This window comes from Mesocricetus auratus, unplaced genomic scaffold (assembly GCF_017639785.1).
Source record: "Mesocricetus auratus isolate SY011 unplaced genomic scaffold, BCM_Maur_2.0 Super-Scaffold_100007, whole genome shotgun sequence".
NCBI classification, from domain to species: domain Eukaryota; kingdom Metazoa; phylum Chordata; class Mammalia; order Rodentia; family Cricetidae; genus Mesocricetus; species Mesocricetus auratus.
In genome coordinates, this window is record NW_024429191.1 from 29900291 (window position 1) to 29923138 (window position 22848).

The 22848-nt window shown below is 41.6% G+C and overlaps 1 protein-coding gene across 3 annotated transcripts in view; it reads right to left on the reverse strand.

Annotated features, from left to right (window-relative positions):
- Canx (calnexin) overlaps nucleotides 1–22319 on the reverse strand; it is a 30349-nt gene extending 8030 nt beyond the window's left edge. Inside the window, exons 1-8 of one of the 3 annotated variants that reach the window (XM_013114705.3) lie at nucleotides 22167–22319; nucleotides 9193–9373; nucleotides 8247–8320; nucleotides 7107–7165; nucleotides 5355–5496; nucleotides 4676–4757; nucleotides 3656–3848; nucleotides 1189–1378 (exon numbers count right to left, since the gene is read on the reverse strand). In XM_013114705.3, the coding sequence (XP_012970159.1) occupies nucleotides 1189–1378; nucleotides 3656–3848; nucleotides 4676–4757; nucleotides 5355–5496; nucleotides 7107–7165; nucleotides 8247–8320; nucleotides 9193–9366 (914 nt within the window). In that variant the 5' untranslated portion in view covers nucleotides 9367–9373; nucleotides 22167–22319. 3 annotated transcript variants of the gene reach the window in all.
- Nucleotides 22320–22848: the final 529 nt, after the last annotated feature.

Here is a 22848-nt window from a genome sequence, read left to right on the forward strand (position 1 = left end):
ATGGTTGTGCACACCTGTAATCCTAGCACTTGGGAGGCAGATAGATCTGTTAGTTTGAGGCCATCCTTGTTTATATATATAGTAGGTTGCAGGTCAGCTAGGGCTATAGTGAAGTATTTTTTAATTAAAACAAATAAAACAAAACATGAGGGCTAGAGAGATGGCTCAGCAGTTAAAAGCACTGGATGCTATTCCAGAGGACCTGGCTTCAATTCCCAGAACCCACATCTCTCACAACTGTCTGTAGCACCAGTTCTAGGAGATCCAACACCCATCCAACACCCTTACACAGACATGCATGCAAACAAAACATCAATATACATAAAAATAAAACAAGACAGTATCAATTAAAAATTTCAGCCAGGCAGTGAGACAGACGCAGGCGGACCTCTGTGAGTTCAAGGACAGCCTGGTCTACAGAGCAAGTGCCAGGAGAGGCTCCAAAGCTAACAGAGAAGCCCTGTCTTGAAAAACCAAGAATTCAGGCTGGCAAGATGGCTCAGAGGTTAAGAGCACTGGATGCTATTTCAGAGGTCCTGAGTTAAATTCTCAACAACCACATGGTGGTTCAGAATCATCCATGAGATCTGGTGCCCCTTCTGACCTGCAGGGATACATGCAGACAGAACACTGTATACGTAAATAAATGTTTAAAAAAACAAAAACAAAAACCTAACAATCCACAACATTGGCTTCAGATGTGGATGATAGTAAAGTATTTCTCAGCAACACAGCACATGTTTAGTATGCTGGAAGCCCTTGGTTCAATTCCCAGCACCGTAACTCATTAAACACCAGTAGTAAAGAAGCACCAGAATGGCTGGATCAAGAGAGTCTCGCAAGCCCACTATGCGAGCACAAATAAACCACAAGAGTTTTTGCATACTGTCAATCAGAGAGGGATAATTTGTAGTATCACTATTGGGTTGCTTTCCACAGTAATTGAGACTTTTCTCCTGTAAAATACTAGATAAGCCCTCCTCTTCTTGCAATTGGGGCACAAGGTCTTATTCATGAAGCCTACACTGGCTTCACACAGTCTTTCTGCCTTAGCCTCTTGAATGCTCAGATTACAGGCATGTGCCAATATGCCTAGAGTGTATCACATATTATTTAAACAATTAGATCTCAGTCAATCAACATTTCGGTGTTTAAGCTGATACTCAATAACTGATCTCCAAGAATTACCAATCATCTGGCTTGACAGCATCTGGATCTGGTATTTTGGGTCTTTCATCCCAATCCTCAGGCTTCTGGTCTTCTGGGTCCTCAATTTCACGTGAAGGGTTTACAGCAGGAGTCATATCATTTAGCAGATTTCCACTGTTCACAATAAACTGGTCAACTAATATTTCAAAACTATTGTCTGGATTCAAGACTGAAAAGATGTTAAATGCAATTAAAATTATTGACTTAACTATTCATTCCAATATTACCACCAATCCAATGCAACAGATCATGCCTTCTAGAGAAAGAACCAGTGGGTAGTCATGGAACAAAGAGCTCAAGGTACTGGGGTCAGAAAGCCTAGTACTTAACAAGTGGGGGCCCCAATGCCATTTCTTTGGGCTCCTAGCCTAGAAATCATAAAAGATAAATTTTAATAAGGTATTTCTTCTCCAACATGGAGATCAACCCTACAGCCTTATACACAATAGACAAGCACTCTTACTCCGGAGCTATTAAGTTATTATTAAACTATTTAATAACAATTACTGTTATTATTTCACTATTAAAATAGTTAAAGGAGCTAGATTAATAGCTCAATGATTAAGAGAGCTCTCACTGATCTTCCAGTGGACCAAGGTTCATATTCAACATCTACATGTCTTCCCACAACCTTCTATAACTTCAGTAGCAAAAGGTATAACAACATTTTCTGGCTTCTATGGGCACCAAGCACACATATTGTATAAAAACATACATTACAAAACAAAACAAAACACCCATAACACATAAATAATAATTAAAATAAATAAGGGGCTGGAGAGATTGTTCAGTGGTCAACAACACTGGTTCTTCCAAAGAACTCAGGTTCAGTTCCTGAGACCCACATGGTAGTTCCCAACCATTATAACTTCAGTTCCAGGAGAGTCAACACCCTCTTATAGCTTCTTATATAGCAAGCACAGGATGCACATATATACACACAGGAAAAACACCCATACACATAAAATTAAAACTCAAAAAAAAATCAAAAAACAAAAAGGTTAAAATTTATGCCACCAGGCCAGATGTGGTATGCATTCCTCTAGTACCATCACTTGCTAGGCAATCCAGGTTTGAGGCTAGGATAACAATAATAAAAACTTGTTGGTGGGCAGAATGGCACAGTCCTGTGATCTTAGCACCTGGGTGATAGAAACAAAGTCATCAGCCATTCTCACCTACTCAGGGAGTTTAATGCCAGTCTGAGCAACGAAAAAAAATGGCTAGGTGTAATGGCACACGCCTTTAATCACAGCAGAGACAGGTGGATCTCTGGGAGTTTGAGGCCAGTCTGGTCTACATAATGAGTTCCCAGGCAGTCAGAGCTACACAATGAGACCTTGTCTCAAAACAACCAGAATGAATGAATGAATGAGGTGGTGAAATGGCATAATAGTATATACAGGCACTTGCCACACAATCCCAAAGCTGAGTTAGATCCCAACCACCTCTGATCTCCATGCACAAACCACTGATAGGGTCTGGAGACATGGCCCAGTGGTTAAGAGCAGTATGTGCTCTTCCCTAATGTCTTTAACTCCAGCTTTAGGGGATCAATCAATACACTCTTCTGGAATTTCAGCACCAGACATGCAAGTGGCAAACAGTTCTGCAGGCATAACACCCACACACATAAAATTATAAGTCTTCACCTACAAACACAGAAAAACACCAAAAGCCTATATAGACTAATATAACATTGGGACACATATTTATGCACCTGCCAGCAGTTAGATAAAAGGTTTATAGTTTTCTGTTTATTTGTTTGCAAGGTTTGGAGCCTTAAATACACTAGATAAACATGCAAAAACTATACCACATACCCAGCCCTATGGTTATACTTCTGAAGTACACTGCCAGCCAAAAATTTTCTTCTAAAAGTAGGTATTAAATACTGAAAAAATAGTATTTCATTATAATTTTTTAACAATCTAGGAAGTTCTCAAGTCACTAGTAGTCCTAGTGCAATGTCAATGGCAACTGGGAGCTTCCATTTTAATAGTGGCCTTGTAAGTGAAGACTCCCACACTCTGGCTAGCACCCATGTAGGGGTCTCTCTAAAAGTGACCTCACTTTTCCTTCTCAGCACACTGGCCTAGACCTTCAGCACAGCCTTTCATATTCCTGGTACTAGTGCATGTTTTCTTTCTGCAGTAAACCTGTGTCCATGGTAAGTTATTTTACACCCATGGCATTGAGGCCTTTCAGTCATCATATTTTTTCCTCTCCATGAAATTCTCCTTTGAGACCATTATCAGTTAAGTAATTTCCTGGTGAGGTAGGAGCATAATCTGTTATCCCCTTTCACGGGAAGTAGTACATAGGGTGTTTTCCAAAGATTCTTTATAAAGAAAAGGCTTTTGTAAGTGTTCTTTAAGTCTGCAAACTTAACACTAACCAGATGGTAAGTATATGTCTTATACTCCCAACAGCTGGTTTTTCTTACCTAATGTGTAAAGATGAGTTTTCTTGTCAGTAAAATACATCTTCAGATCTGCATCTGGCCTCTTAGCATGCTTTTCTTCATATACACCTGTCTTGGGGTTTTTGTGGCGAAAAATGAAGTGCAGTTTGTAGTCTTCTCCACATTTATCTGGACCAAACATAATAGTATAGGGAGTCTTGTCGTGGAATTGATCCTTAAGAGACAAAGGTAAAGTGCCTTAAGTAACTCTAGTCAAAAAATTCCAAAAGCAAACTTTGAAAAATATATAATAGTTCCTCATAAAACTCCAAGGTGCTGGAGAGATTGCTCTCTTCCAGAGCACTCAGGTTCAATTTCCAGCATCTACATAGCAATTCACAACTGTTTGTAACCCAGCTCAAGTGATCTGACACCTTCAAACAGACAAAATGAGGGCAAAACACCAATGCAGATAAAATAACTTAAAAAAAAAAACAACAACAAACAAACAAGTTTCATACAAATAAACCTATTAGTTTTAAAGAAAACCTCATGGATTTTTAGAGTTTGATCAAATACCAATGAAAAATAACAGCAATCACCAGAAATATTAAAATAATAAAAACAAAGTTATGTGCATACAAACATCTTTCAAAAACAAGAAATAAGCTTAAGAAATCAGAAAACTGCCAACACATGCCTTTAATCCCTGCACTTATAAGAAAGAGGCAGTTGGATCTCTGGGAGTTCAAGGCCTCCCTTGTCTACACAGCAAGTTTCAGGCCTACCAGGGCTATACACTGAGATCCCGTGTTAAAAATAAAATAAATAAAACCACAAACAAAAAAAAAAACCTTAAAAATTCCAGTTTAGAAATAATTTCTAGTCAAAGCCTGTAAGTGTCAAGCCTCCATGGTTCTACAGCAGATCAGTTTTGCAAACTGTTTTAAATGATGGAGGTTGAAGCCAGGGCCCTATGAAAGGTAGGCATGTATCCTATCACTGAGCTACACTCCAAGCTCTAAGAGCCTAAAACAACTTTTACATAGACAGAGTACCTACCAAGTTGAGTTCTGAGGTCTTGGAAAGCAGCTTCACATAGGCACCACCACATTCTATTCCATTCTGAAAATTAACCTCATACCTAGTTTCAGAGAGAAAAGCAATAAACAAATAGAGAGGCAGGCAGGCAGGCAGATGAGAGCCTGTGGCATTTTGAAAGATCATATTTCCTGATTGACTTCTCCCCAGCCTGGTCACGTTTTATCACAGGTTGTATGACTAGATTCACATAAAGGATTCTAGCCACTACTGCTTTCACATGGACTCAAACAGCACAAAATTAAAAACAAAACAAAATTAATCCTTAAAGTAAAATCCACATATTTGTTTGCTATCAATAGGGTAAACAACCAGACTGTCTTTAAGTAACTTTCTAAGCAGTTAAAAATAGGTGCATGCCTTTAATCCCAGTACTTGGGAGACAGAGGCAGGCAGACCTCTGTGAGTACAAGGTCAGCCTGGTCTACAGAGCAAGTTTCAGGACAGCTAGGGCTGTTACATAGAGAAAACCTGTCTTAAAAAACAAAATAAATAAATAATATAAATACACCACTCAACATGTTCAAATTCACACAATTTCCTACCTTAAACATTTCCTGGGTTTTTTAGTGTATGTTAAGTTTCATAACATCAATTGAGATTACTGTTTCTAGAAAACTCAAGAAGGCACTGAACTTACTGAACAATGAGAGGCTTGGTGTCAAACAGGAAGGGCTTGTTCAGTTTAGCAGAGATGGCATGATGCTTGGCTCGAGACATCAGTACAAGTCCTTTATCACCTGGAAGCTTTGTGTCCTTCATTTCATCTACCTCCCACTTTCCTACAGGACAAAACAAAAAGGCTCTCCACTGTTAGCCATACTATTTATGGTCTTTTAAATGGTAATAAACTAAATTCCAGTTGTATAAGTATCACAGAGATCAATGTTTATTTACCATTACTTTACCTGTAAGCTGAGTTACTGCATGTATATCTGTCAAATGTATGACATGTTTTGGAAATAACTGTAGTCTATTCATTATACCTAAAGAGGAACTTCCATTTCTCACATGGTTATTAAATAATTTCTTTCTTTTTTTATTAAAGATTTATTTATTTATTACATATACAGTGTTCTGCTTACATGCCAGAAGAGGGCACCAGATTGAATTATAGGTGATTGTAAGCCACCATGTGGTTGCTGGAAATTGAACTCAGGACCTCTGGAAGAGTAGTCAGTGCTCTTAACCTCTGAGCCATTGCTCCAGCCCCCAAATAGATCTAGTTCTACCACATATAAAGCCATATATAAAGATGGTATATTTCCTAAGGAAAAAAAATCTGAAAATATATCTTTTTTTTAAACTATTTTTTAGCCAGACAAGGTGGCACAAGCCTTTACTCCCAACACCTGAGAGGCAGAGGCAGGAAGATCTGAGTTTTAGGCTGCCCTGATCTAAAGAGCAAGTTCTAGAACAACCAAGGATACACAGAGAAATCCTGTCTCAAAAAAAAAAAAAAAAACAAAAACAAAAAAAAAAAACAAAACTCAGTTGCGCATGATAGCACAAGCCATTAATCAACATACTTGGGCAGAGGCAAACCAATGAGTTTGAGGCAAGCTTGGTCGTCTACATAGCAGGTTCAAGTCTCAAAAACCTGAACAAGGAGGAGACCAACAGACATGCTAATTCAAAAGAGGGACTCTCATGGGGCCTCAGCTTTAAACAAAGAACTACATGCTGAAAGTGGTAGAATTAGGAAGAGGCCCTAAATTGGTTACCAAGTAGTCATTGCTGAAATCATATACATGCAAATAACTTTGTATGCAAAGTGAGCAGGTTGTATTTATATATTTAGGGGAAAATGTATAAAAATAAAGAAATAGTGGTCATGAATTTGAAAGGGAGCTGTGCGGTGCACAGGAAGGATTGGAGGGAGAAAAGGAAAGAAAACAATGTAATTACATTTTAATTTCAATGATAAAAATAGTTTTAAAAGTAAAACAAAATATGGTTTTCATTTCTGTTTATGTATGTGACTATCCATGGAGGCTAGAAGAGGGTGTCTAATCTCTAGAGCTTGAGTTTTAGGTGATTGTGAGTTATGACATGGATGCTGGGAACCAAACGTGGCTCTGGAAAAGCAATACATGCTCTTGACTGCTGAACCATCACTCTAAGCCCCAAACATCTTTTGAACTAGTCTTAGGGCCATGTACCTAGAGGATAACCACAGCATGAGCATTTGGGCAACTCAAGTTGGAATTAAAAAGGCTTTCCAGATCTGGAAGGAGTCAGGGGACAGGTGGGCAAGAGTATGATCAATAATACAGTATATGCATGTATTAAATTCTCCAAAATTAAAAAACATGTTATGTTTCAAAAGGAGAGATGCCATGGAGACAAGATGCAACTTTGGTACCATACTGTATCTAGAATGTATTCTCACCATCATATTTGGCAATTTCATCATCAGTGTCATCTTTTTTGGCTTTAGATAAAATCCACCTGTAATTAAGACAAACCCCAGAGTTAAAATCAAATGACAGAAAATGATGCTTCAAGCAGCAACTCTTTCCTATTCCATCTAGCCTACGTAACAAGGTTCAAGAGAAAAAAAAAATTCCCAAAGAATGAAATATAAGGTGAAGAGAAGAACAGGAAGGAATGAAAGCAACAAGAGGCAAAGTCCCAAGATAACTTTCATGTACAATACTGGAGATGTATCACTGGGCATGCATGTTAAAACAATATCCCAGGGGCCCACTTTTTATTCATTCATTCTTTCATCTTAAATTTTACATCCGGGCCAGGTGATGGTAACACACACAACTTTAATCCCAGCACTTGGAAGGCAGAAGCAGGCAGATTTCTGGGAGTTCCAGACCAGTCTGGTCTATGAAATGAGTTCCAGGACAGCCAGGGCTACACAGAGAAATTCTGTCTTAAAAAAAAAAAAAGAAAGAAAATTAAAAACTGACCAGTTTCCCCTACCTCCTCTAATCCCACCCAGTCTTCCCTGCTTGGTCCCTCCCACCTACTCCTCCATTTCTATTCCGAAAAGGGCAGGCCTCCCATGAATACCAACAAAACATGGTATATCAAGTTGCAATAAGACTAAGAACTTCCCCTTGTTTTAAGGCTGAGCAAGGCAATCCAGTATGAAGAGTAGGATCCCAAAAATCAGTAAAAGAGTTAGAGACATCCCCTGCTCCACTGTTAGGAGTCCCACAAGAAGACCAAGCCACAACTATTAGACATATGCAGAATACCCAGATCAGTCCCATGCAGACTCCCTGGTTGTCGGTTCAGTCTCTATTAGCTACTATGAGCCCCGGTTACTTGATTCTATGGGTTTTCTGGTGGTATCCTTGACCCCTCTGGCTCCTACAATCCTTCATCCCTCTCTTCAGCAGGATTCAGAGGGCGCCACTTTTTAAGGCTGTAGCTCTCAGCAGAGCACTTGCCTCCCACATATGACACCGAGTTCAACCCCAATACTGCTTAAAAAGGAGTCAGAACTTTCCCACTATTCGCTTATTTACTAGATATTCACCTCTCAAACTTTTACCCCCAGGAGAACACTTACCCTGATAGAGACCCTCTATCAAAGGAGTCAGCAAAATAAACTTCCCCTGTTGGAACTGGAGCTTTGTAGGTGACCTGTATTAACATAAAAGTTAATTAAGGCTGGGCATAGGTGGCCCACACCTTTAATCCCAGCACTCGGGAGGCAGAGGCAGACAGATCTCTAAGAGTTCGAGACCAGCCTGGTCTACAAGAGCTAGTTCCAGGACAGCCTCCAAAGCCAGAGAGAAACCCTGTCTCAAAAAAAAAGAAAAAAAGAAAAGATAAAATTTTAAGTGATCAGTGGTGGTGGTGCATGCCCAGCACTTGGAGGTTGGAGGCCAGCCTGATCTACAGATCAAGTTCCAGGACAACCAAGGCTACAAAGAAAAATCCTCTCTTGAAACACAAAAATAAAAAACATAAAATTTAAGCCAAGCACTGTGACACAAACTTAAAATCCCAGCCCTTCAGAAGGATCACAAGTCCAGCTACAAAAAGACCGTGTTGTTGGGAGGAGAGTGGCACTTAGTAACATTCCTTAGAATTTATTCTCTTGGTTTGATTTCAACTGTCATAGCTGTCCCTGAATTCAATCCACCTGTAACCAAAGGCTGCTGGAAGGCTTGGCAAATATCTCTTTTAAAACGTTGCTTTGCCTTTGAAAACATTGGGAGGGGGATTTCTGGGGGTCAAATTCAGAGTCTTACATATGCTAGGTAAGCATTCTATCACTGAACTATACATTCCCAGACTCTGGTTTCATATTTTTTGATTTTTAAACCAAGAGATACAAGAATCTATATCAAGAGGGGTATGGTGGCCCAAGCCTTTAATCCCAACACTCAGGAGGCAGAGGCAGGTAGACATCTGAGTTGGAGGCCAACCTGGTCTATCAGGACAGCCAGGGATACACAGAGAAACATGTTTTGAAAAAACAAAAGGAAAAAGAAAGATGTACTTCAAACCTTTGGAGATGGAGGAGTACTGGAATCTGATTTCGATTTCGAATCTTCTACCTCTTCAATAACATCATCAAGATCATCTTCAATATCAATCATGTCATCATCATGTCCATCATGGGCCTGAACAGCTATAGTTCCAAGGACCAGTAGCAAACACAGTAACCACTTCCCTTCCATGATCTACCTGCAATAAGAATAGAATGTAAAATGTGCTGTGTCCCATTTTAAATCCCATAAAAACCTTTACCCGAACAAAAGAAATACTGTACTCAACCTATAGAAAGGGAAACCTATAGAAAGGCTGGGTGTGGTAATGCACACCTTTAATTACAGCACTTGAGAGGCAGAGGCAGGCAGATCTTTGAGTCTGAGGAAATCCTGGTCTACAAAGCAAGTTCCAGGACATCCAGGGCTGTTACACAGAGAAACCCTGTCTCTAAAAACTAGAGAAAAAAAAAGGGGGGGGACCCTGGGAGATGAAAGGGTTTCCCTAAAACCAGTTAATTAGAATCAACACTCAAGCATATCTAACTATACCAATATAATCTAGGTGTTCTGGTACTTATAGTAGCACTCGGATGGCTAAGGCAGGAAAACCCTAAATCCAAGGCCAGCCTGAACCACACAAAACCCTGCCTCTTTCTCTCACACGCAACATCAAACAGACTAAGGGCATTCAATTAACTAGTTTTCATTACACACATTTATTTACTATGCAGCCTCTTCCTGAGAGCTGTCAAAGGACAACTTTCAGGAGTCTTTCCTTCTACCACTTGAGTCTAGGGGTCTAACTTAGTCATCAGTCTTGCTGGCAAGACCTTTACCCACAACCATCCCACCTTAACTCCTAATCTGTTTCACAATGTCCAAAATATCTTTCACATCTAATTTACAGTATCTACTGACTAAAACATTAAAATGCAACGAGAGGCAATAAACAGTTCGATTCACATTTAAACACTTACTATTAGCATTTGCTACTACTGTTCAGTTCTTAAGTATAGACACATTTTGAAATTAGTGTTCTAAGATTCCACAACAAAAACATTAAGCAGAGTACAAGCTACTTCAATCTCTCATCTTCTAAGCACTTAGTCTCTGTATTAACTAGACTGTGATGGGTGGTAGATAGGTAGGCCCTATTAAAATAAAAGCTGAATGAGCTATCAAGAGCACACAAGGTGAGCTGGGAATGAATAGACACAAGTGGCTGACCTACTACGAGCATAAACATGTCTTTGACAGGGCACAATTGTCTCTTTCCCACATGATCACCAACTCAACCCTCAGCTTTCCCTCTCTGTTAGCAATAACAATACTTACTGACATCCTGTCTCTCCATGGCTTCAATTACTGTCTCTAAGGCCACCCTACACCCAGATGAGATTCCTTATCCCAAAACCCTGTCCTGTAAGTCTGCATCTGCAGACACCTGTACACCTCTGGCTAGCAATCAGACCTTTCTTTCAGGCTGCATTTTCCCCAAAACCCTCAATCAATTTAGTCAAGAAATTTTCCAACTCCCTCATACACACTAACGTTCACTATCTACTCTCTCAACATACTAAAAAACCCCTAAAATGCAGAGATTCTGAGAAGCTCATACCCAGTCTTGGTTGACTCTTACTCCTCCCCAAGTACCTATTAAACCGCGTGTTAGCTGGGCGTTGGTGGTACACACCTTTAGTCCCAGCACTTGGGAGGTAGAGGAAGGTGGATCTCTGTGAGTTCAAGGCCAGCCTGGTCTACAGAGCAAGTTCTAGGACAGCCTCCACAGAGAAACCCTTTCTCAAAAAAATAAAAAACAAGCAAACAGACAAACAAAAAACCCGTGATAATATGTTAAACCATAACTGATAAGAAAGAAAGAAAACAGCCAGGCACAGTAGCATAGACCTTATTAAAGTATTTGCTAGTATCAGCCAGCAAAAGGGAAGCAGAAGCAGACAGATCTCTTTGAGTTCTAGGCCGGTGTGGTATAACAAATCCAAGCTAGTAAAAGCTATGCAGTAAGACCCTATCTCTAACAAAATAAAGAACATCAAAATGCACACAAGTGCCAAGTGTTTTCCTGTGCCTTTTTTCCTTGGTGATTCTCAGTGTGGCTATTGCTCACCTTTCCCTTTGGTTACACCATTACTTTTACCAATGGCTTTCTTTCTTGAAGGCTATGTTTCTTCCCAAGTTCTCAAAGCAACACAAACCCGTAATTTCTGCTAAAACTCATGTTACTGATATAAGAACACTGATACAAATTTTTTTAAATTATGAAGCTTTTACTAAAAATATAACCAGCTACAGCATACAATAGTAAATGTTGACAGAAGTCAGAACCCTTTTGTACCATGAGAGGGGTTGTAAGATGGTACATGTGCTACAGATAAAAAACTACCTTATAACAAATCTAGCAACTTCACTTCTGGTGACACAACCAAAACAACTAAAAGAGGTTTTCAGAGGTATCTGCACATCCATGTCCATCAATGTCACAAGAGCTAAGTAAAGCAAACCTGTTACAAAAGGGCAGATACTATATGACTGTAAGTTATGACTCCTCCCTGGGAGGTGGGGGTGGAGCAAGGACCCTTTTACAGGAAGATCAATCAGATATCCTGCATATTGAATATTTATGATTTTTAACTAGCAAAATTACAGCTATGAAGTAGCAACAAACATAATTTCACGGGTGCTAGGAGTCAAACCTGGGTCCTAGAATAATAAGTGCTTTTAAACACTGAGCCATCCATCTCTCTGGGTGTCTTGAGTGTCCAAATAAACAGGTAGAGAAATAGAATTGCAATAAGTGATGGAGGAAAAAGCAAAGGAGAGTTTAACACGAGTCTGAAATTAAAGACGAGCACTACCAATATTCTCCAGTAAAAGGAAAGAATACGCCTCAAAATAGCTGATTATAGGGCTGGAGAGACAGCTCATAGGTTAAGAGCACTGGCTAGTCTTCCAGAGGTCCTGAGTTCAATACCCAGCAACCACATAGTGGCTCACAACCATCTATAACGAGATCTGGTGCCCCCTTCTGGCATGCATAATAAATAAATAAATAAATCTTTTTTAAAAATAGCTGATTATAAGAGAACTGGATAATATGCAAGTCAAGCCTGCAAGCTAGATATTTTGGCACATGCCTATAACCCTGGCACTTAGGAAGCTAAGTGAAGCAGATCAGCTACATAGTGAGTCTGTTTTAAAAAATGAAAAGGAGAGCCGGGCGTTGGTGGCGGATGCCTTTAATCCCAGCACTTGAGCAGAGGTAGGCGGATCTCTGTGAGTTCGAGGCCAGCCTGGTCTACAGAGAGAGTTCCAGGACAGCCTCCAAAACAATACGGAGAAACCCTGTCTCGAAAAACAAAAAAAAATAAAATAAAAATAATGAAAAGGAGAGAAACCCAAATATCTAGCGCCAGAGAGTAAGTGATCAATGACACAATCACAGAAGGACATCAGAGGAATACCGTTTATTGATCAAGCTCAAGGATCAAAGATGAATAGCTTGAGCAACAAAATTAGTGTTTTGGATTATACATGCAAAACATTTAAGTATCTACAAATCTACAATGATCCAAATAATCGAATATGGAACAGTCCCTGCATAGAATCCACTGACACTGCACCCTAAAGAATGTGAGCAATCCTCACCTTCAGGCTGTACTGTTACAGCCTTCTAAAGAGAAGAGAATGGAGGGGAAGAAGAATTTTATAATGCAGAAAGCCGGCAGACTACCTTAGCCAGCTTTGATCATGGTAAGCATCAACAGAGATAGGTCATACTGACAGCATACATCCTTGATACCATATGATAAAGGTGGTACTAGAACCCTTGATCTTCCTTCTAAAATCCGTGTCTAAAATAGGATAAGGAAGGGACAGGCAAATACCAAACAGGATATTCTATGAAATACCTCCCCAGTTTCCAAAAAAAAAAAGGAAACTTGAGTAACATCTATGTCTTCTTTGTGCTTGAGCACTTCTTTCAACGATTAAACAAGACTATTATTCATGCATTTTAATATATACCATGATTCCACATTTTTGGGTCCTCTCCAAATCTTCTGTATTTACATCTACATTCTCTTAAGGTAGAAGCAGACTGAGTTCAAGGCCAGTTTAGTCTACATAGTAAGTTCCAATATAGTCAAGAGTTATCTGGAAACCATCTCAAGGAAGGGAGGGAGGGAGGGAGGGAGGGAGGGAGGGAGGGAGGGAGGGAGGGAGGGAGGGAGGGAGGAAGGAAGGAAGGAAGGAAGGAAGGGTTTGTTTTTTTACATTTATTGTGGGTTAAGGTCAGAGGACCACTTTCAACTTTCTGTTTTCTTTCCCTCTTTTCACCACGGGGGACTTAGGGATTGAACTCAGGGTATCAGACTTGGCAGTAAGCATCTTTACCCACTGACCCACCAATAAAGTCTTTAAAAAAACAAAAAATCAAGTATCAGGGACAGATTAGAGCTCAATGGTAGAGTATTTGCCTGGCATGCTATAAGTCCTGGGTTTTGCAACCAATGTGGAAAACAATCAACAGAGCTCTAAAGAGCTCAAGTCACAGTTAGCAAGTGCTCCCTGGAATTGCAAGGCTCAGGGGGAAGTCAATACAAAGATTATCTTACTCCTATATACAGAAACAAACTTCCTATAATTCTTTTCTATTTCTAAGGTAAGGCTTCTTGCATTCCTATATACCATTTTTTTCTAGCTTCTGATATAATTTTATTTTCTGCTTACAAGTTATATCACTTTGGGAGGGGGGTGGAGGGTTCAAGACAGGGTTTCTCTGTGGCTTTGGAGGCTGTCCTGGAACTAGCTCTCATAGACCTAGCTGGTCTCGAATTCACAGAAATCTGTCTGCCTCTACCTCCCCAGTGCTGGGATTAAAGGCATGCACCACCACCACCCAGGACCCAGCACTTTCTGGTTTTCTTAAAGTTCTTTGTTTAATGTTTTTTCCTACGGTGCTTAAATCCAGTGGCTTGCACACACTAGCCATATGAACTACATCCTCAGCCCTGTCTACTAGCCTTCTTTTTTTTTTTTTTTTTTTTTTTTTTTTTTTGGTTTTTACGAGACAGGGTTTCTCTGTATTGTTTTTGAGGCTGTTGGTCCAGCCTGGCCTCCCGCCTGCCTCTGGGATTAAAGGCGTGCACCACCAACGCCCGGCTCTACTAGTCTTCTTTAGGACCCCCCTTACACAAGCACACAGGATTTTGTCATTTAAGTTTGTTGTCACAGAGCCCCTTTGAGCTAGGATGAAAATGCAAGGCTGCATAACTACCAGTTACAAATACAAACAAAACTGTCTCAGTATGTCCTTGTAAAATCTGTTTTCCACTTTTTCTCTTCCTTTTGGTAGTGCTAAGTAGCAAAACCAGACCCTTGAGTGTTATACAGCCCAAATCTTTGTCTTGTGAAATTACAAATTACTAGTATCATAGACCTTCGCAAGAGACATCAATTAGAAATCAAAGCCACAGACATAAAAAGCTTAACATCTGAGCTTATTACAAGAACTACATCCCTCACAAATGGCTTAAGTAATATTACTAACCTGAATTTCACATGGCTTTGCCTTTAACATACACAATAAAACCAATGGTGAAGAGGGAAGACTAACATACAAACTACACAAGTACTGATTTATGATACAGAACTTTAAAAAAGCTGGTCAAGTCCAAGACTGTTCCCTAGCAGTGACTCCACTGGACACTATACAAACTCTGTGGACATTGAAGAAGATGCATATAATGTCTGGTAGAGCACTTGATACACCTCAAATGGGTTGCTGGTGGTACACACCAGTGACAGCACTCAGGCGACTAAGCAGGAGGGATCAGTAGTTATAGAATGAACAAGGCCAGCCAAGGCCACATAAACATAAGGTCCTCTCTCAAATAAAACAAGGCCTGGTAAGATAGCTCAGCAAGTAAAGATGCTTGCCACCCAGTCCAAGTTTAATCTCCAGAAATGACTCCTGCAAGTTGCCCTCATACTTACACACATGTGCTATGACACATACAAACACCTCCCCCAGCTGCCTCCCCCAACGTTAAAAAAAAGCCAAGGCCAAAAGGAGAAAAATTCCAAAAATAAACTCTTAGAACTAGAACTACACACATAAAAGTGAGTGTAGTATGAATATACTACTCTGAAGAGCACAACCCTGTAAAAGGCCCTGTTTGGGTCTTGCAGTTACCTGTCTGTACTGGGATGCTCAGCAGTCGCTGTGTACAAGAGACTGTTCTGTATATTTTTGCCACTAGGGCCTCTGCATATTAGCCTGGCACTCAGCATTCTATTGCTGAGTTTCATGCCTAGTCCTTCTTTTACTGACACAGAATCTTCCAAGCTAACCTCAAATTTAATGATCTCCCAGCCTGTACCAACATATATGGTTTACTTTTGCCAGTTCCTTTAAGTCTATAATTACCTCAAAACTTTAGTGTTTTTGTGATTGTTTTTGAGACAGGGTTTTTCTGTATAGCTTTGTAGACCAGCCTGGCCTCGAACTCAAGAGATCCGCCTGCCTCTGCCTCCCAAGTGCTGGGATTAAAGGAGTGCACCACCACTACCCATCTTAGATTTTTTTTTAAATATGTTACTAAATCATTGAAGATGGCTTTCTTTGTACTTGAGAGGCAGTGGCTATAAGACTATCACAAGTTCAAAGCCAGCAAGTTCCAGACCATCCAATGATTCACAGCAAGGTTGGCTAACTAAAGAAAGGCTGACAAGATAACTCAGGGGATAAAGACACTGACTGCCAAGACAGCCTAAGTTCATTCCCTGGAACACACACAATGGACAGAACTGTTTCCTGCAAACTATATTCTTGACCTAACCACATGCATATGTGGCATGCACACCTACACACACAATAGCAAAACCTAAATTTTATTGTGTCTGCATGCATGTTCACAATGTGCATGCCCAGAGCCTGTGAAAGTTAAAAAGATGATGTCAGATTCCCTGATAAAGAAGGCATCCATTGCATGGGCGCTGGGTACACAGCCCAGGTCCTCTACAAGAGTACTTACTGAACAATCTCTCTAGCCCCAATACATTAAACTTAAAAAGAAGAAATGTGAGCTTAATGAAGTTTACTCTTGCTGAATTTAGAAAGGTTTGAAGGGTTAGGAAAGAGAAAGATTGCTGAAAATCACTAACCACTTGGTCTTGGTTTAATAACAAACCTTAGGCCAATGACAGACCCTGTCTTCAAAAACCAAGGTGGACTGCTCCTTGTGGCCTTCTGGCCTCAGTGAACACACATGCATAGCCACCCATGTGAACATGCATACACCCTTGCACACACCCACAAAAAGTTTAGGGTAGGTAATTATATGATCTGCAAACAGCCTGCAATCAAACATAAACCATGGACAAATATAAACACAAAGCTAATACATTATTTACAACATGAAGACTCCAGCATGCTTCCCAGTTTAGCAAAGAGGAAATAGGGCCTAATTTCAGGAATCTGCAAGCCCACCTACCTAATGCACTCACATTTCATTGCAACCCACTCAACTTTTAGAATGGCAAATTATCTTAAATCCTAGAGGTGGAAACTTCAGGTTTTATTATTTTGCAGCGCTGAGGATCAAAACCAGAGCCAAGTGCTGGACAGGAACCTTGTCTGAGTTGCATTCCCTTCAGCTTCAGGCTGCCAATTCTGAAACTTCAATTCCTTGTTATCAAGACAGCTCAGTGCTGGTGAAGAGTAATCTGTCCTGTTGGGGAAAACTTCCAGTTTCTGCAGCTTCTGTGTGGCCTTTGGGCAGCTCCATCCAGTCCTCCATCCTCTTTACAGTCCTTTAAAATGGAACTACTGCCTGCACTTTTAAAAGAGTTTCTTATTTTGTATGTCTCAGTGTTTGCCTGTATGTATGTCTATGTATCATGTGTGTGCCTGGTGCCAAGAAGGCTATAAGAGGGCATCAGATCCTCTGGAACTGAGATGGCTGTGTGCCACCATACAGGTGGCTGAAGCCACGTCCTCTTATCTAAAAGCCAGTGCTGTTAACCACTAAGCGATCTCTCCAGCCCCCAAAGACTTTACTTCTTATCAGAATTAAAAACAAATTCAAGCAGGGCATGGTGTTACTGACCCGTAACTCCAGTACTCAGAGGAAGAAGCAGAATAATCACTAGTTCGACCCCAGTTTGGTCTACATTGTGAATCCCATGACAGTCAGGGATACCTGATATGACCTCATTTGAAAATTCAAACAAAAAGAAATTACAACTCTAATTTCATTTATGAAAATTACAGGAATAATAAAATGACCTAATGTTTTTGGCTATTCTCAAATAAATATTAAGTAATTTATGAAACAGTACCCAAAATTTTTAAGTATGATTTCTAATAAGCTATGCATTCATTCTATCATACTACTGATGTGAATCCATGTACAGGCTTGTGTGTGCACAGGACATAGGTCCATTGATACCCAGTGTCTTCCTCCATCTTCCTTCACCTTATTTTTTGACAGGTGGTCTCAGAGAACCTGAAGCCCACATGGGGTTACCTGGCCAATGAGCTCCACGGTCCCACAATCTGAACTCTGACCCTAATGCTTGCACAACGGGACAGGCACTTCAGCACCTAGGCATTCTCCTCAGCTCTCATCTGGCAATCTTTAAAAAATCTTAGGTCTTGGCAGGGAATACTTTAGGTGGCCTAATAATCCCCACACAGGAAATCTATCACCTTTTTATATTCTGCCCAAGAGCACAAAAATATGTTTCGAACACATTCAAATCACAATCCTGGTTAGTTACTTAATAACTCGGGTCAAGCCAGGCGTTGGTGGCACACGCCTTTAATCCCGGCACTCGGGAGGCAGAGGCAGGCGGATCTCTGTGAGTTCGAGACCAGCCTGGACTACCAAGTGAGTTCCAGGACAGCCTCTAAAGCCACAGAGAAACCCTGTCTCGAAAAACCAAAAAAAAACAAAAACAAAAAACCTCGTGTCAACTACTAATCTCTGGACCGGTCTCTTCTCTAAGCCAATACTAACTTCTATGTCTTAGAACTGCTAAATTAAGCATATGCAAACTGCTTATAAGGCCTGTTTTACAGCATGTGTTCAAGTTAGTAGTGATTGTTTATTGTTACTGGATATTGCTTACTAATATTTCTACTTGTCAATTTATTAATGGTTCTAAAACTGAATTTTATTTTTGCTTTTGGAGACAGGGTTTCTTTATGTAGTACTGACTGTCCTGGAACTCACAGAGATCCACCTGTCTCTGCCTCTCCAGTGCTGGAATTAAAAGCATGTCACCACTACCTAGTGCAAAACTGAATTTTAAGGCAAATACTCTAAACTTTATATTGAGGGAAAAAGCACTTACTTGCATTTATTTGGTCTATTTGGTGTGGGTGCACATCTGGAAATCAGAGATGACTTTCAGGAGTTAGTTCTGTCGTTCCACCAAGTGGCTTCCAGGGATGGAACTCAGGCCATCAGGTATGGTAGCAAGTGCCCTGACCCACTAAGCCAACTTGCTGGCCCAAAAATAAGCAGTTAAAAAAATTGTTGCTGGGCAATGGTAGCACTGTACTCAGGAGGCAGAGGCAGGCAGCAGATCTGTGAGTTTGAGACCAGCCTGTTTTACAGAGTAAGTTCCAGGACAGCTAGGGCTGTTCCAGAGAAATGGGGGGGGTGAGAAGGGGTGTCAGGAGCGAACGACACAAAACACTTAAGAGGGCCAGCAGAAAGGCATAGAAGATAAAGGTACTTGTCAAGAAGCCTGACAAATTAAATTCAACCCATAGAATAAAATGAAGGAATCAATTCTCAAAAATCATACTAATTTCATTCATATCCTCATGCCACTGCACATGCATGCATGAAAAGTAAATAGCAAAATCTCTTGTAAAAATCAGAACATTTGCTGTGCATCAGTGGTGAATGCTATTAATCCCAGCACTCTACTGGGCAAGCAGAAGCAGATGGTCTACAGCTTCATCTACAAACTGAGTACCAGGAGAGCCAGGGAATCTACACAGAGAAACCCTGTCTCAATTAATAATAATTACAATAAAGAAAAATACATACAACTCTAAATGCTCTTCTATTTAAAAAAACAAGTACAGTCATAAAATGGCACACTCTTTGCTGGGCAGTGGTGGTGCACACCTTTAATCCCAGCACTCGGGAGGCAGAGGCAGGGGGATCTCCGTGAGTTCAAGACCAGCCTGGTCTACAGAGCAAGTTCCAGGACAGCCTCCAAAACAATACAGAGAAACCCTGTCTCAAAAAACAAAACAAAACAAAAAAGATGGCACACTCCTGTAGTCTCAGTTACTTGGGAAGCTGAAGTTGGAGGTATAAGTGAGCCAAGAACTAAGAACACCTTGCAGTTAGGGATATAGTTAAATGGTATTGTTTTTCCTAAGGTTAAGTTCAAAGCCCTACATTCAATCCTCAGTGATTTGGGGAGGAGAGAGGGGGTAACATCCTAGCAAACAGTGGGATCTGTGACCTGCTCTATAAATGAGATCTCCAATATATTATTTGCAGGTTTTTTTCTTCATGTGCAAGGGCTAGAGTCCTGTGTCTCATGCTTGCTAGGCAAGAATTCCACAACATCATATCTTCTTGAATTTTTTTTCACTGCCTGAAACATTGGAAGTGATTTTTTAGTAACTTTTCTCCTATTAATTCACTTTAAGATATGAATACCCAGGATGGGGAACTGGCTCAGTGGTTTAAGAGTTCAAGAGTTCAGTTCCCCAGCTCCAGAGAATATGATGCCCTCTTCTGGCCTCCATGGGCACCTATAAATATATACACTTATACTGACATACACATAGAACATTTTTTAACAATAACTTAAAGAGATTTAAAACAAAGACTTGAATACCTCAATATATATAAAATTGTCTATATTACCCCCCCAAGTCCTCTTCTGTCCTCAAGTATCAGGCACACACATAACAGACATACACGCAGACAAAACACACATATTAAAAAAAAAGAACCTAAAAAAACTTTAATTCTCATTTAGCACTTGTAGCCTCAACAAAGTATTTAACAAGCCAGCACTTTCCTAACAAGTTTACAGTAATCTATACAGACCACAACTATCTCTGGCACTTTATTTCTTAGGTCTTTTTTTGGGGGGGAGGGGTTTTATGAGACAGGGTTTCTCTGTATAACAGCCCTGGCTAACCTGAAACTCACTTTGTAGACCAGGCTGGCCTCAAACTCACTTGAGATCCACCTGCCTCTGCCTCCCAAGTACCGGGATGAAAGGTTTGTGCCGACACCACCCAGCTATTTTTTAGGACTTTCTATGAGCTGCCAATTCTATTTGCCCAGTTCCTTATACTCTCATGCCGTCTGCCCATTTCAAAAATGTAGGAACCAAAGTTACCATGCTGGACACAGAATTCTACAGCTATGCTTACCAACTGCCACTCTACTCCCTTAATGCTGTCTGGCAGGGCAAGTGACCTATTCAGGGCAAGGATGCAGCAGTGTGACTGTCAAAGCTCTGTCAATAAGCTCGTGCCTCATGGCCCTTGAAAGATAAGGAGCTAATTGCACTGTTGAGTTAAGATAGCCATGTGGAGAAGGGATACTGACACCCATTTTCAAACTGATCAGTGAACGGCTATTGTAGACGGTTTGCTACAATACACAGCTTATTAGGGCCTGGTTTGCCTGTGTACCCTGCCTGGTCCATAAGCTCAATTATAGCACCTACACAACATGGGAGTCGCTTCTGTTCATGCCCTTCCAAACACTGCTGGAAAATATAGAATGATTTTTAAGATAACCCAATTCCCCATTTTAAAAAAGGAAACCAAAAAGGGCAAATCATTAAAAAAAAATTTTAAGGTAGAATCTTCCTTTGCTGAGGGTAAAGGAACTGTAGCTCACCTTTGTCCTCAAGCTTTTAATATTCAGCTCAGTTTAACTTCACAATCGGCAGTCTCTAGTGCCATGAATGTGTCCTCAGGTCCTTGCACACAGGATTTAACCCAAATTTACTATGTCAGTGTAATGGACCAAGGCATTCAGACTACAAAAGAAGCACTGCAATTACTACCCACTGAATCTTTCTACATATCCAACTTCCCATTTCCACACCTCTTAATTTAATACAAGGCCATCACCGGGCACTCTACTAAAGTAGACAATCTCCCCAAATTCCTTCTCCCCCACAATAGCAGGTAAGTGCTTGTACTGGGGCTTTTAACCTGAACTAAGAAACCAAAACCGTCTAGTCCTCAAGTTACAATCCCAACGTGACCATTAAAATTACCTGCATGACCTTGGGCCAGTCATCTCAAACTTCTAGGCCTCAGTTTCCTCCACTGGCTAGTTCAACTTTGTTTGATTTTCCTGCTTTTATGGTTCAGTGAATAGCCACACCGAATCACTATCCACCACCGAACAGACAGGTGCCACAACAGTTAAGCCTTAAGTTTCTCAAGCGCTACACGTTCTAGTACATTCTTCTCCCTCGTCAGGGTGCTATCTACGGTCCAGTCTTCGCTTTGGGCATGTTATTTTCTAATACTGGAATTGTAACGCTCATCTCTCGATCTAGTTCACCTTTCTACTACTCGGACTACCTACTAGGCCCGATTCCAGCTATACACCTGCACCGGATTACTCAGTCCACCTCCAGGGGGGCCAAGAACAGGGCCTAAGAAAGCTCTAGAAGCAAAGCCATAGAAAGTTGTTAGCTTTCTCCAGAGGTCAAGGGAAGCCCCAGGTCACCTGCCACGCCTCCCGACCTCGGCGGCGCTTCCCAGGCCTGCCTGGCTACCTGGGCCGCTCTCCTCACTGCCCTGAGCTTCCGCCGAGGCCTGCGCCGGTCGAACGCCCGCCCGACCCCTCGGCCGTCGAGACTCCGGCCACGCCCGACCCCTCCGCCGCGGCGCCGCTCTCCCAGGCCCCCAAGGCTCGTCCCAAGCTTGAGGCTCCCGCACACGCTTCCCTTCTCACCTCGAGCCTCCCGGGGACCACTGACGGCTCCCGCACCTTCTCCCACCCGCACACCCGGCCCCGCGCTGCAGTGGAGACAGCGGCGGAGGCGGCCCGACCGTCACGTGCCGCAGAACTAAGAGGCCTCGGCTACCGCTGCCGCGCGAGCGAGCCCCACCGCACGAAGACCAACCCTGCGTCCGCCCCTCGGTCCTGAGTGGCTACAACGAACGTAAAATCCCGCCCACTGGCGCAAGGTCTGCAAGTCCATTGATCAACGTATCCATCGCTCAAAACTCCTTCCCATACGCCCCCTAGGGCTATTCTTCGTGGAGGGTGATGATTGGTCAAGAGCAAGGCAGGAAGTGGTTGTCGATTGGGCAGAAGGAAAGAAGGCGGGCCGTGACGGAGAGGGAGGGTGCGCTCGCCCTGGGCCGGTTGGCTTTGGCACGTTTCCTCGAGTGGGGTCGCCCTGGTTCTTCAGTGGGCGGTGTGTCCGCGGCCATTGCGAGAAGACGCCTTTCCCACCCGTTGAGCTAGGAACTCTGCTCCAGTCCCAGCTGCCCTTCGTTAAAGGGACACGTGACCTCCATCAGAAATGGAGGGAGGTCGAACTGGTATTCCTGTGCCGAGAGTGAGATCCCTCTGGGCCGCAGGCGCCACGGTTCCTGCGGAGTCATCGCCCTGATCCCGGGAGCCTGAG